This window comes from Hemitrygon akajei, chromosome 2 (assembly GCF_048418815.1).
Source record: "Hemitrygon akajei chromosome 2, sHemAka1.3, whole genome shotgun sequence".
NCBI lineage: Eukaryota > Metazoa > Chordata > Chondrichthyes > Myliobatiformes > Dasyatidae > Hemitrygon > Hemitrygon akajei.
The window spans coordinates 100,170,942-100,186,373 of NC_133125.1; the positions used below are offsets into that span (position 1 = coordinate 100,170,942).

General features: G+C 39.4%; 1 protein-coding gene across 2 annotated transcripts in view; it reads left to right on the top strand.

Moving 5' to 3' along the window:
• The window catches only part of acvr2aa (activin A receptor type 2Aa), a 145,106-nt gene extending 129,674 nt beyond the window's left edge, over nt 1–15,432 (top strand). For both annotated transcript variants that reach the window (XM_073026022.1, XM_073026030.1), the window contains 2 exons: nt 3,404–3,534; nt 9,633–15,432. In XM_073026022.1, the coding sequence (XP_072882123.1) occupies nt 3,404–3,534; nt 9,633–9,827 (326 nt within the window). In that variant the 3' untranslated portion in view covers nt 9,828–15,432. The remainder of the gene's footprint in view (nt 1–3,403; nt 3,535–9,632) is intronic.

The window sequence follows — 15,432 nt, forward strand, 5'->3', positions numbered from 1 at the left end:
TTGGATTGTATGTTTGAGGCATTCAGACTGGCAAAGAAGGACCTAAACCTAATGCAAATGGGACAAAGCAGCTATCATGAATGTGGTGTGTCAAAGCCGTGTTCGTTGTTGTTAGAGCTTTATTGTCTTTGTGAGGACAATGAGATTGCAGTGCTATCTCCATTCATGTTGTGTGTGTGGCCTCTGTCGGTCGTCGTCGACCATGGGTACTATGCCTCTGGTAGTCACTGAAGCGAAGCTGGAGTGGCCTCTCCAGGGCACAAGCCAGGTCAGAGTTGATAATGGAGATCCGTCTGTTGCCCATGCAGTGGGACCCCCCCCCCCCCATGCTGATGACAGGTCCAAAGAAACAACGAAGGTGGGTACAGTTTGGTGCCAGCAGCATCGCAGGAGTTGCCGTGCCGGTGCTGGGTACAGCAGTCAGCTGCCTTCGGGACTCCGACTCCGGATCTTCCTCAGGGTTTACTCCCAAAGCCTTTCCCGTGAGCAGGTATAGCCGCAAGGCAGCGGAGGTTTGAAATCAGAGTTTCCCTCTCCTAGATGAGCTACCATCTGTGGTTAACGAGCCCCATCTGCCCAGAGCAACTGGTTTTAAGGTGCCAGTGGCCCGCCTTTGCCCCTTCTCCTGTCAGTGAGAACAGCTCCGCCAGGCATAAGAACTACGCCACATGTGAAGGCCAGGAGTTGGACGCACGCCATGAAGAGCATTTGTTTAGCAGTGGGAGCTTGTCCCCACTACCACCCTTGGGCTATGACTACCTTTAGAGCCAAAATAGCATACTGGCAATTCAATTACTAAAAACACAATGACTACATTTAAAATAATGTCAGAGTTATTTAGAATGACATCTAAGTTACAACTGAATTAAAAGCAAACAATTCTAAAATTAACAGCAACAGAGACTGCTGATTTCGAGTATTGCACATGCCCATGTTATAAAATCAATGATTAAATATGAAATAGCATCAGGAATTAAAGCTGAGATTTAAAAGAGCTCTGAACTCAAAGGAAGGTAGCTGTCGCATTAAACCTAAATATCGCACATGCACATATATTGCGCTTTCAAATTGTTCATAGTGCCTGTGAACTATGCATGGTTGTGGGGTGGGGGGGCGTTGTTCAGTTGCATGGCTGTCATTGGGGAAAAAGCTGGTTTTCAGTCTGGATGTCTGCAGAGGTGTTTCTGTCAATCCTGCCAGATGGTAGAAGATTGAAAAGGCTTGTTTCTATGCTGTGTGTCTGCCCTTTTAACGATAGACTCATTAAGTATGTTAGCCTTCTCTGTCCTGGTAATAGAGGTAGCTGGTTAGAGATTTGAAGTCTTGATAGATTACTCCAATAGATCTTGTGAATGATAAACGTTTTATCTAAATGCCAGTTCTGGTTAGTGTTATGGTGTTGAAGTTAGTTGGGTAAATTGAGTTGTTCCGTCACAGTCTGTAGACGCTGAAATGGCAGCTGCCTTACACAGTGCAGGAAGTGCAGGCTCTGAGCAGTTGACACAGTATTTATGGTTATTGTGACTGACACCCAATTTAGCTGATTGGCAAGGCATTCTATAATGCAGGTCACAGCGAAGGAACAACAGTTAGTAACCCAGAGGCCAGGGTCCAAGTCTCTGGCCTGGGGGAATTTAAATTCCTCAATTGCAGGTGAAGAATTTAAATTAGTTAATAATATAGAATTTTGCAAAGCAATGTCTTGTTCTGATCACCACACAGTAACAAAGAAATGATATCACCAGAGAGTATATAGAGGAGATTCACCAGAATGTTGCCCTGAATGGAACATTTTGGTTGTGGGAGGCTGCAGAGGCCAGGTCAATTTTCCCTGGAGCAGCAGAGGTTAAGAGTAGTTGTGCTTAATTTATACATTAGTCATGAGGGGTATAGAAAGGATGGACTGCAGGAAATCACAGTAGATAAAGCTATAGGACATTGTATATGTGATAATAATAAACCAGTTCCAGAGTTAAAGTGAAAAGCTTGTCTTACAGGACAAGAGTTAGGAAATTTCAGGAGGATCTGAGAGAGATCCCAGAAAGTCCTGGCATGCACTGCTTAAAAATTCAAAGTAAATTTATTAATCAAAGTACATGAATGCTATGATATACTACCTTGAGATTCATTTTCTTAAGAGCATTGACAGGAAAAATAAAAGAATACAATAGAATTAACAAAAAGCAATATATAAACAAAGACTGACAAACGACCAATATGCAAAAGAAAACAAACTGCGAATAAAAAATAATGCTGAGAACATGAGTTGTGAAGAGGAGATGGTCTCTGTTTTCCGAAAAATGCACAATCAAAAGGCTGCCTGAAAATTGAATCTGATAAGCGAACAGTTTTCCAAAGTGCCCCCAGCTTGTGTTGCTGTGTAGGAAATACCAAGGGTCTGACAGGTTAAATCCTTTGACCAACTGGCAGAGCAAAATTGAACAAGGGAGACGGGGGAGGGATGGGGAAAGGCATGGCAAAAATGAAAAAGAAAAATCAACTCAAGCAAGTCATTGACATAAATGCAACCTTCATAATGTCATGGGAAAAGATCAGATCCACGAAACGGATATATTTCCTCTGGGTAGGTAAATATTAAAGGATAAGGGGTAGTGCAGCTGGTAGAGCTGCTGCCTGGAAGTTCCACTGATTGTATATTTTTGTTGTGACTGTGTATGTTTTGTCCAGTTGCACCTGTTTCCTCCATATCCCGAATGCAAGTGGGTTGTCATCGTAAATTTTCACTATTGTAGCTGGATGATAGAATCTGGGGGCAGTTAATGGAAAAATGTGGAGAGGATAAAAAATGGGATTAGTAAAAACGCGTGCTTGATGTAGGCTCAGGGTAGATGGGTCTGTTACCATGCTGGTATTTTCTCACTTGTAGTTGGTATTTCCCTTTTCATTTTTTGCCATGTCTGCCTTTTTGTTCAATTTTGTCCTTTCAGTTGTTCAGAGGATATTAAGCTGTCAGTACCTGTGTATTTACCCACAAACGCATAACTACATTTTGCTTATTAGCAAGTTGTGCATATTTTATATATTTTGCATCTTGGTATTTTTCTTGAGTATCTTCAAATCTGATATTAGCAGTCATGATTTCCAAATTCAGGCTTAAAATCTCCTTCTCATGATTACTAAGTAATTATTAAAGTGCGAAAAACATTCTTTGATTCACTTAAAAATATTTCCTTTGCAAGTTCATTATGATGAGGATTTTTCAGGACATCATCTTCATTTATCCAGAGATATTCTATTTTGAAGTTTGCTAAATGATTTCAGGATCTGGTTAAGTATTACTACATTACCTTAATTACTATATTACCAATCCTTAAGCCAGCATAAATGTATTCCTGCTTTTATTTAAAACTATCAATGAATGTACTCTTTGTTTGACCCTCAGGGCCAGTAGATGAATATATGTTGCCATTTGAAGAAGAAGTGGGACAGCATCCATCCCTTGAAGATATGCAAGAGGTGGTTGTGCATAAGAAGTTGAGGCCTGTTTTTAGAGAATATTGGCAAAAGCATGCTGTAAGTATTTACTTGTAGATCATCATAATCAGGTTTAGTATCACTGGCATAAGTTGTGAAATTAGTTGCTTTTGTGGCAGCAGTACAATGCAATACATAATAGAAAATAGCACAAATTACAGTAAATATATATATATATATATTACAAAAATAGAAATAGAAATTGGTGAACTGCTGTTCATGGTTCAATGTCCATTCTGAAACCGGATGGCAGAGGGGAAGAAACTGTTTCTGAACCGCTAAGTGTGAGCCTTCGGTCTTTTGTAACTCCTCCCTGATGATAGTAATGAGAAGAGGGTGTGTCATGGATGAAGGGGGCCCTTAATGATGCATGCCGCCTTTCTGAGGCCTTACTCCTTGAAGCTGCGTTGGATACTATGGAGGCCAGTGCCCATGATGGACCTTGCTAGTTTACAACTCTCTGCAGCTTATTTCAATCCTGAACAGTAGCCCCCACCCCCAACTCCCCTCTGTAGATGCTGCTTGACTTGCTAAAGTCCTCCAGTCTTTTGTGTTGTCTCATATGCCTCAAAAATTTGAAGTGCTGCAGCTTTCATAAGTCTTGTTCCCTGCCATTTAAAAGAAGCTCAGTCTGAATATTTTTAAGTGCATATTTTGGAATCAATGGGCAGCATTATGGAAGATGAGTTGATGTTATTTAATAGTGTCTTAGTACTGTCTGCAGTCCTGGACAAGTATTCATGAGACACGAGGTCTGTTCCCTCCATGACAAGCTAGAGAGTCAAAACTCTGTTAATTAAATCATTTTGGATACCAAGGTGTTAGGTTTTGTAATTCCAAAACATGGAACCAGGAATAACATGTATTCTAGTTTCATTTTTACTTCAGCAAAGCGTGCACTTGTAATGTGGAGACATGATGACATATGACATTCATGAACTATTACATATAACTGTAAAGAATTAGGTAAACAACAAAGAGAGCTTTATCAAACAAAATACTTACAATGTTACTGAAATACTGAATACACAGCACTCCTCTCTGCCTAACTATAAACTCTAACTCAATATAGATTGCATCACAACTTGTATACGTATATGATAGATAAAGTATACTCTGAAATACAACTACTATTAAGGCATCCACGGTATAGTAAACTTTCACTGGGCACCACTCAATTTTGGAAAGAATTCCTTCAGCCTCCATACAATCTAGCTCACTGGCTCACTTTATCATGGATGATATAAGGAAGTGAATGGGCTTTGTAAAACTTGGGTATTTCATTGTCATTTAACACTATTTTACCCTTGATATGTTTGAGTTTTCCAAAGCCATCCTTGCACTCTGCTGTGGCATCATCCAGTACCTTTCTTAATTCACTTTCAATAGACAATAGGTGCAGAAGTAGACCATTCGGCCCTTGGAGCCTGCACCGCCATTTTGAGATCATGGCTGATCAACTACTATCAATAACCGGTTCCTGCCTTGTCCCCATAGCCCTTGATTCCCCTATCCATAAGATACCTATCTAGCTCCTTCTTGAAAGCATCCAGAGAATTGGCCTCCACTGCCTTCCGAGGCAGTGCATTCCAGACCCCCACAACTCTCTGGGAGAAGAAGTTTTTCCTTAACTCTGTCCTAAATGACCTACCCCTTATTCTCAAACCATGCCCTCTGGTACTGAACTCTCCCAGCATCTGGAACATATTTCCTGCCTCTATCTTATCCAATCCCTTAATAATCTTATATGTTGCAATCAGATCCCCACTCAATCTCCTTAATTCCAGCGTGTACAAGCCCAGTCTCCCTAACCTCTCTGCGTAAGACAGTTTGGACATCCCAGGAATGAACCTTGTGAATCTACGCTGCACTTCCTCTACAGCCAGGATGTCCCTCCTTAACCCTGGAGACCAAAACTGTACACAGTACTCCAGGTGTGGTCTCACCAGGGCCCTGTACAAATGCAAAAGGATTTCCTTGCTCTTGTACTCAATTCCCTTTGTAATAAAGGCCAACATTCCATTAGCCTTCTTCACTGCCTGCTGCACTTGCTCATTCACCTTCAGTGACTGATGAACAAGGACTCCTAGATCTCTTTGTATTTCTCCCTTACCTAACTCTACACCGTTCAGATAATAATCTGCCTTCCTGTTCTTACTCCCAAAGTGGATAACCTCACACTTATTCACATTAAACGTCATCTGCCAAGTATCTGCCCACTCACCCAGCTATCCAAGTCACCCTGAATTCTCCTAACATCCTCATCACATGTCACACTGCCACCCAGCTTAGTATCATCAGCAAACTTGCTGATGTTATTCTCAATGCCTTCATCTAAATCGTTGATGTAAATCGTAAACAGCTGTGGTCCGAATACCGAGCCCTGTGGCACCCCACTAGTCACTAACTGCCATTCTGAGAAACACCCATTCACCGCTACCCTTTGCTTTCTATCTGCCAACCAGTTTTCTATCCATGTCAATATCTTCCCCCCCAATGCCATGAGCTCTGATTTTACTCACCAATCTCCTATGTGGGACCTTATCAAATGCCTTCTGAAAATCGAGGTACACTACATCCACTGGATCTCCCTTGTCTAACTTCCTGGTTACATCCTCGAAAAACTCCAATAGATTAGTCAAGCATGATTTGCCCTTGGTAAATCCCATGCTGGCTTGGCCCAATCCTATCACTGCTATCTAGATATGCCACTATTTCATCTTTAATAATGGACTCTAGCATCTTCCCCACTACTGATGTTAGGCTGACAGGACGATAGTTCTCTGTTTTCTCCCTCCCTCCTTTCTTAAAAAGTGGGATAACAGTAGCCATTCTCCAATCCTCAGGAACTGATCCTGAATCTAAGGAACATTGGAAAATGATTACCAATGCATCCTCAGTTTCCAGGGCCACCTCCTTTAGTACCCTAGGATGCAGACCATCTGGACCTGGGGATTTGTCAGCCTTCAGTCCCATCAGTCTTCTCATCACTGTTTCCTTCCTAATGTCAATCTGTTTCATTTCCTCTGTTACCCTATGTCCTTGGCCCATCCATACATCTGGGAGTTTGCTTGTGTCTTCCTTAGTGAAAACAGATCTAAAGTACTCATTAAATTCTTCTGCCATTTCTCTGTTTCCCATAACAATTTCACCCAATTCATTCTTCAAGGGCCCAACATTGTTCTTAACTATCTTCTTTCTCTTCACATACCTAAAAAAAGCTTTTGCTATCTTCCTTTATATTCCTGCTAGCTTGCGTTCGTACCTCATTTTTTCTCCCCGTATTGCCTTTTTAGTTAAGTTCTCTCAATTGACTCGGTTGCAGAGGATGCAAATAGTGGATGGATCTCCAATGAAGTTGTAGTAGTTTCAGCCAGTCACAGCCCCGCAACGCTGGCCCTCCTATTTGTATCGCATATAAACTTGTTTTGTGTTTATTTCGCTGTTATGAATCTCATTTCCACAGGAGTTACCTTTTCTCTAGTTTTTAGTTGGATATCTGCAGGCTTCAGTTCAGTATCTTTGAAATGCTGTTCAAACACATTTTGTGGAAAAACTGAAATAGCCGAGCCATTGTCCATTCCATTATAATTAATTTGCCTTTCTCTTCTGTTGTAAGCCCTACTGCTTGTCACATGCAAGTTCGCATATTGTAAATCTCAAGGCCACCCAGTCACTATCATCATTATCAGACTTTTCATCAATACCATGCAGATTAGTGCTTGTCCCCGTGCAGCATATTTATTTTTATCTACCTGACATACTGTTTGTATGTGTCATAATTTTGTTGCATTTTCTGCAAGTTTCAACTTTAAACCTGCATTGGTCTGGTGTATGTGAGCCCCTGCCACAGTGGTAACACTACTTGTTCAGCCAAGCAAGTTTCTGTGTAGACATTACAATTTCTGACTGCAACTCAATTGTGTCTCTGCCTGCTGAGTCAATTGATACATTAATTTTAACTGCTTCTTTAAATGAGTTTTACTTCAGTTAGGAGCTGTTTTTGAATGCTGTCTTGCAAGATTCCACAAACTAAGCAACTCTTAATGCAACAATCACTGAACTGAACTCAGACAACTTGTTCAATTCAGCCAGATACGCTGAAATGGACTCTCCTTCCTTTTTGTTTCCCTTATGAAACCTCAAGCATTCTGCAATAACAGTGGTTTTGGTTCAAAATTTTCCTGCATTACTTTCATGATATCAGCAAAGCTCATTTTGGCTGGTTTGATTGGAGCTGTTAAATTTCTAAGCAAAGTGTATTCTCTTCCACCTTGTACACTCAGCAAAACTTGCACTAACTTCTCAATGGCTATTGTAATTTGCTTAAACGTACTGTATTACCGTAGATTCCGGACTACAGAGCGCACCTGATTAAAAGCCGCTGGCTCTAATTTTAGAAATAAAATCAATTTTTTACTTGTACAGGCCGCACCGGATTTTCGGCCGCAGGTGTCCCACGTTGTAATATGAGATATTTACACAGAAAGATATTACACGTGAGGATTTTTTAACTTTTAATTAAATCCATATGGTAACATAAACAAATACATATTGCAAATGCTTTTTTTCGAACCGTGCCTGTAACGCGGCTACTTTTAAATATACGTTGCGTATACTTCTTTACTGAACAACATTCCAATATCTCCTAACGACTGGTAAAAAATATATATACTGCAGCCTACCAGGAAAAGTTATTGATCGCCTTTAACTTAAAAGCAGCATTTTGGCTCCGCCGCTCCGCTCGCGTAATGCCGCTCCCCCCCCGCCGTCCCGTTTATCGCAAACCGGCGTTTTCCCACAAGACGCGGCGAAACCGGGTGTGACGTCATAGCATCCCGCGATGTAGTACAGAAAACAAATATAGTTAAAACAGTTCTAACTTTAACTAACAAATGAATTACTAAGCGAAAATATTATAAACTAAATAACTGCCATAAAGGCAGCACAATGCTTTTCTTCGAGTGTTTTCCATGTTGATGAGGGTGAGTACAAATGACTGATTTACAATAATTTAATTGTGAAAGTGCGCTTGATTTATCGTACAATTTCATTGGACCTCTGTGAACTACTCATCAATTTTATTGGTCTACTGTTACGAGGCAAAATGTTTTTGGCGGCATGAAAAAAAACCAGGTATTAGCCGCTCTGTATTACAGGCCGCAGAGTTCAAAGCTGTTCAAAATGTGGGAAAAAAGTAGCGGCTTAAAATCCGGAATCTACGGTAGTTAGTTCTGTATACAGCAGCCAATTATCTTTTGTGCAGTTGAACATATCCATCTTTCTGAGGTAGCCAGCTATCTTGGCTTTTTTTTTAAATTTATTATCAGTCGGTATTCACTGTTTATGAACCCATGAATTCATACATTTTCTGCCTTTTTTTTTAAACTTGGCTGGCTTTATCCCCCTCCAAATAAACCAAGTACTGTGTTTTTTTTAAAAACTCAAGTATCTCACTGTGCTTCTATTTTACTCTTAATGTGTCGCTGAATTTCAACAGGAAAGTAGGTAGTCATCTCAGGTTTATTTAAAACTTCCTTATCATCACTGTTATGCTTTGTAATTTCAAAACATATAACAAATTAAAAGAAAACATGGAACCGGGAATAAGGTGTATGCTCAAAGTTTTTACATGAGTGAGGTATGCATTTAGTATATGATGGCATGCCATTCATGTACTTTTATATATAACCTGTAATGAATTATGTAAACGATGAAGAATGCTTAACCAAAATTTACAATATTATTCAAAAATTACTGAAATATCAAATACACAACATAAGACAATATCAATAATAGTGACTGTGAAACAAGTACATGTCATAAAACCCAATCTGGTTCAGCATTCTTTGGATAGATTTTGCTGCTCTTTTTTTCTCACCCCTCATATTTATGCCTGTATTGCATCACGTGGCTCCTGAAGTTCATCTATATAGGAGCCTATTGAAGCATTGCAAAGTGATTTATATTGGAACCCATTGGCACCTTTTTTTTAATACAATAAGCTGAACTTTTTTCCTCAGGATGACCAATTTAGTCTTTTATTATATTACTATATTTATAATACTTTAAGTTTTTCTCCTGAGTTTGTTCATTCATTGAACATTTTTCCAATGTGTTTACTTTTCCTGTCATAGGGAATGGCCATGTTGTGTGAGACAATAGAAGAATGTTGGGATCACGATGCAGAAGCAAGACTGTCAGCAGGTTGTGTCGCAGAACGTATCACTCAAATGCGAAGACTTGTGAGCACAATTACTACAGACAACATAGTGACAGTAGTCACTATGGTTACAAATGTTGACTTTCCACCCAAAGAATCTAGCCTATGATGGTTTCAGCTGTCATAAACCAGACCATCAGACTCTGCAGTAGAGCTGCTATCTCCTGAATTTATTTCACTGGTTACAACAAACAATTCAGTATCTTGTCCTTACGCACTTAACAGAACTGATAGCCATTGCAGTGGCAAGTGGACAATGGAGGCAACAGGTACTACAGTCAGTGAGTCAGTCAGAGGTGATGTTGAAGATAAGTGATTGTTGGAAAGATCACTTGCTAATTCATTACGCATCACTCTGGATACTGGAAGGTAACTCTTTACTTCCAGCAAATAAAGCTAAGCATGCGTCAAACGTCGCTCTCAAATTTGACAGCGTGCGCTTAAGTGAAAGGAGTGCATCAGATAACTGGCTTATCATGGAGATGTCTCAGTCACTCAGATGGGTTACTGTTAATTTTTAACAATAGTACATTTGATTTCAGAAAGAAGTGCGATTCATTTTTATTGCATTTAGTATTTGCGTTCACAAAGAACTATTGTAATGCCAATATGACATAGCTTGTGAATGTTCAGTGTGCTGCTGTTATACGTATAAACAAATCAAGGTTTTTTGGGACATAGCAAAGAAGCTTCAAGCATTACATTGTAACCATAAACCTCCCTCAACAAGGTATACCTCAGTTTCCATATTTGATAAACTATATTAGAAATTTTAGTTTAACACTAACTGACTTTAATTGACAGTTGACCTTAATGTGATCCGTGTATTAATTCACTACAATTTAAAAAGAGTAAACTATACCTTTCTATGCCAATGGGAGAAGGCTGTTCAAAAAAGTGCTTCTGCCTTGTTGTACATGCTCCAGGTAATTTTTATCATGCAGTGGTCCGCTTTTAATAGCTCCTTTGCTACGCGAAGCTTTGGAAATATCTTTTTGCCCGAAATTGGCTTTCATAAGCACTTATTTTAGTTTTGCTGTGTCTGTAGAGAGTTCAAAGATTTACGCATGCTTTTCTGTTTTTAAATTTGCAAGATATAGTTAACACTGGAGGTGTTTTTTAAAAATTTGAATGCTTTTATTTTGGAAAGTAATATATCCTTTCGTTTTCTTTCATTACACATGTAAAGTGATTTTACATACCTATTATAAATGCAGTCATTAATCTACTGTGTCACTACCAACATAACCTCAGGAATTTGTTACCTGAAACCCTCTCTGTTTTGAGTTGTGGTGACAATCCTACACTAATCTCGGTGCCATTTCAGTAAACCTAGGAAAACTTACAAGGCAACAGAGTTTTTTGTTTTAAAGAAATAATATATGCAATGGATACATAAACGGCTGACAGGTACTAACTTCTGCTCCTCTGTATTACAACCGTTTTATACTTTTTGCAAACTGACATGTCAAAATTCACCACTGCATTTGCTGCTCAGTTTACCTATTCAGGGCCAGGGTTCAATTACATTTAACCAAGTGTAAACCATGCATTGCATTGTTGCAGGTTTCCTAGATGCCTCAGTACAAAACTGTATAATGTGGGTGATCACCAAGACCAATAGACCTCCACCGACTGCAAGTAGTGATGAGGTGCCAAATGTTCTGGATAGATGACACTAAAGTCTTTCCTACATTTCTGCCAACTTTACAGTAGGATCACTCATCAGGCTATATTTAAGAGTATTATAACAAATTTCCTCAATTATGGTTAACTTCATTTTGAGAATAATTATTGTAAATGAATGGAAAAAAAGAAGTCACGTTTTAAAAAGTCTCAGTATTCTAAAGGGGGTGAGTAACCAGCTAGAGGTTAAACACAATGGTACCAATGACATAGTAGAGAAGAGGATGAGATCCTGCAAAATAAATTTAGGGATGTAGGTAGTAGATTAAATATTAGAATCTGAAAGGTTGTAATCTCTGGGTTGCTTCCAGTATCTTGTACTACCGAGTGCATGAAAGTGAGAGTACATCAGAAGAATGGATAGCTAAAGGGAGAAGGGAGGTCTTTGGGTTTTTGGGTCATTAACATATGTGGGATCAGTACAGAAGGATGGGTCGCACCTGAATCAGAATGGGCCCAAAATCCTTGGGAGTTCTTCTCATGCTTTCGGAAAGGTCCTAAACTAATTTAGTAGGGGAATCAAATGCAAAAGGATTGCAGAGCTGTGAGGGAATATACAAGAATAACTAGATCTGCCTTGTAAGCGGAAGGCCTGATGAGTTAAATTGCATTGATTTTGCTGTAAGGAGTTTAACTGGTACTTGGGGTTGCAGTATTGTAGCTCTCACCGGGACATTGTTGAAGTAAGAGCAAAATTGGCATCTCCATGTTCCAGGGTATAGAACCTTCAGGCATGGTGAGGTGCAGAGGGGGATATAAAAGAGGAGTTGGTATTGCAGTGATGATTAATGACACTGTCACAGCAATAATAAGGCAGGATATCTTAGAAAAATCTGCAAATCTGCCAAAGAGTGATACAGCACGGAAGCGTTCCAACCACAGCATCCTCCCTGCAAGCGCTTCTTCTCTGTGTAGCTATCAAAGTGCCTCTAGAATTGTGCAATTGTAACCTTCAAGGGCAGCTTTCTTTTTACCAGATACTCACTACCCTCTGTGTAAAGAAACTACTTCTCGGGTTTCTTTTTAAATCTCCCCCTTATCTTGTATCTTTGCCTTCTAGTTTTGGACTAAAAAAAATACAGAATATTTTAATCCAAAACATAAACTTTTGGGAGAAAATATTATGACTGCCCACCTTGCACATTCCCCTCATAATTTAATAAGCTTCTGAGGTCACTGCTTCTTCCCCCCCCCCCCCCCCCCACTCTCCTGCTCTGCAGGAATTAAAGATCCAGCATGGTCAACCTCTCCCAATATCATCTTGTCCAAGCAGCATCCTTGTAAATTTCTTCTGCGCTCTCTCCAGCTTGACAATGTCTTTCCTACAACAGGGTGATCAAAACTGTTCACAATGCTCCTTGTGCGACCCTGTATAACTGCAACATACTGTCTCTATTCTTGAACCTGATGCCCTGACCAGGCCAGCAAGATAAATCCTTTCATTGCTACTTTCAACTTTTGCTCTTCTACTCCCAGGTTCCTCTGGTCCACAACACGTGGAACCATATCATTCTTTGTATAAGAAAAATGCTGGTTTGGCTGTCTAAAATGCATCACCTCACACTTGGATAAGTTAAAATCCACTTGCCATTCCTTATCTTGATCAGTTTGGGAGATGGACTCTCTGTTCATTGTAACCTACTTCACTATCAACACATCCCAGTTTAGCCCGCTAATCCTGCTATATGCATTCATATCTAAATCATTTACATAAATAATAACCGGTCAAAAACTGAGACCTGGGGCACTTCACTTGTCACAGGCCTTCAGTCAGAGATTCAAAATTCAACCATCAACTTCTGCTTCCAATAATCAATCCAGTTCTGAATCCGCCTTGCTAACTCCCCCGGAATCCCAGGGAACCTAACCTTACAGAGCAACTCACTCAAAATGCTGGAAGAACTCAGCAGGTCAGGCAGCATCTCTGGAAAAGAGTATCTATGTAACGAGTCCTAAAGAAGGGTCTTGGCCTGAATTGTCGCCTGATAACTCTTTTCCGTAGATGCTGCCTGACTTGCTGAGTTCCCCCAGCTTTTTTTGTGTGTTGCTCTGGATTTCCAACCTCTGCAGATTTTCTTGTAATCATCATTCACCTGTATGATGAAGCTGGGCAATTGGATGAAGTACCAGTGGACACAATGACAACTATGCAAGTTTCAAATTAATTATGGAAAGGAGCAAGGATGGTCTTGAATTTCTGGCACTAAATTAGGGGAAGGTTAATTTCAACAAAATTCTGCTATTTGTGGGTTGGTCTACATCGGGCAAATGGCATCATAAAAGTGAGTGAAAGTTCAAGTCCAATATGTTCCTGTAGAAGTGAGTGTGGAGTCCTCGATGTGAATGGACCTCAAAAGATTTTACGAAGAAAGAAAGGTAGGATAGGGTAGTTTTAGAGTATAGAAAATAGGGAAGGCTCTTTGGGAGACAGTGAGACAGACAAGGGTGTTTAAGAATTTTTGAGGAACATGAAATATCACTGGCAAATGAGATCGAGGAAAAACCCTAAAGCATCTTTAAGCATATTTAGATTAAGACCATAGCCAGAATGGAATTGAGGATGGGGTATCTCGGGTATTGAATAAGACTGACAGTCTAGGTTTGTTTTCCTTGCAGCAAAGAAGGCTGTGTGGAGGCTAATAGTGAGGAAGACAGTAGTAAGTTTCTTCCCTGTGTAAAGATATCTATAACCAGAAGGCACAGGTTTAAGGTGAGAAGCAAGAGTTTTAGAGGGGATCTTTCCATCCAGAGAGCAGTTACCTTTTGGAAGCGATTTCCTGAGAAGGATGGTCCAAGAATCCTAAAATCTTACAATTCCAAAGCACCTGATTTTTAAAAACTTGAGCACAAGCTAATATTTTCTCAAGTTTTTTTTAAAATATTCTTGGTACTTGCTATCATTAGTCCCTGAATTTTAGCACCAGTGACTTCTCTCACAAGGTTGCTTCAGTTGGTGTACTGTAAACAGCAACATTGCAGAACAGCAATAACCTTCAGGTATCTCAGATTAGAAGTAGAATGATAAGGCTATGCAAACTTTAAAAAGAAATCAAAAATTTTGCTGTACATGTGTTTTATTATAAACGGGTTATTCACCAATGAAAATTTAGGAATAACATTTCTAACTTTCAGGTAATTTCAATTTATTTTTGGAACAGTTTTCCTCCCTATTGCAAGGTTTTTTTTTACCAGAAGTATAAAAGTTTTTTTTTACCAGAAGTATAAAAGTTTTTTTTTTAATTTAAAAATCAAGTACTCTCTGGATTAATATGCATAAAACAAGTGCTTGTTTTTAACATCAAATTGCATAATATACTGAAATTTTATTATGCATAGGCTCAGACAAGAAAATTGTGGTGTCAATACAGGAAAATCTGTCCCCATATCTCAAACAGAGAGGGAATAAAGGGCAAATGCAATGGTGTATATATTCTACATGCCCACTTGTACAGCCATCGTCAACTGGTGCCCATCTCAAAAAACACAAGTCAATTTTTCTGCCGGGAGTATTTTTCTCTACTGGGCACTTGTTCTACGGAGTGTGGTTTGTATCATTCATCCACATAGAAATTGCAATTACTTACATAGCTGTGATTTGGTAATGTTTTAAATGTCAAGTCTTTCCGTGCAGCCTACAGCGTTGCCTGAAAGGGGGTGAATTTGTTAATTATGCAATATAATCATTATTACTATGTTGAAATATTTTTTGACCTCTCAATTTGTGGAGCGAATGATACAAATGCCATTCTATTATTAAGTGTTGCTTACCTCAGAACTTGCCAACACGGTTCTTTAAGCAGTTTGTGATACACATACCTCTAAACAGTTGTTTGTTTTTGTCTGTATCAATGTACTGTGCATTTGTGGGCACAAATTACTGTAATTCTGGATATGTACTTGGGGTATTTGTTTTGAAATTATCCAGCAAATGGAGGCCTAGGAATGGCCTGGTTGGAAAGATGGGAGAAAGTGTTGAATATTGTACAGAAATACTTGCTGTTCCCCATAAGAATAAACTATATAGTGAC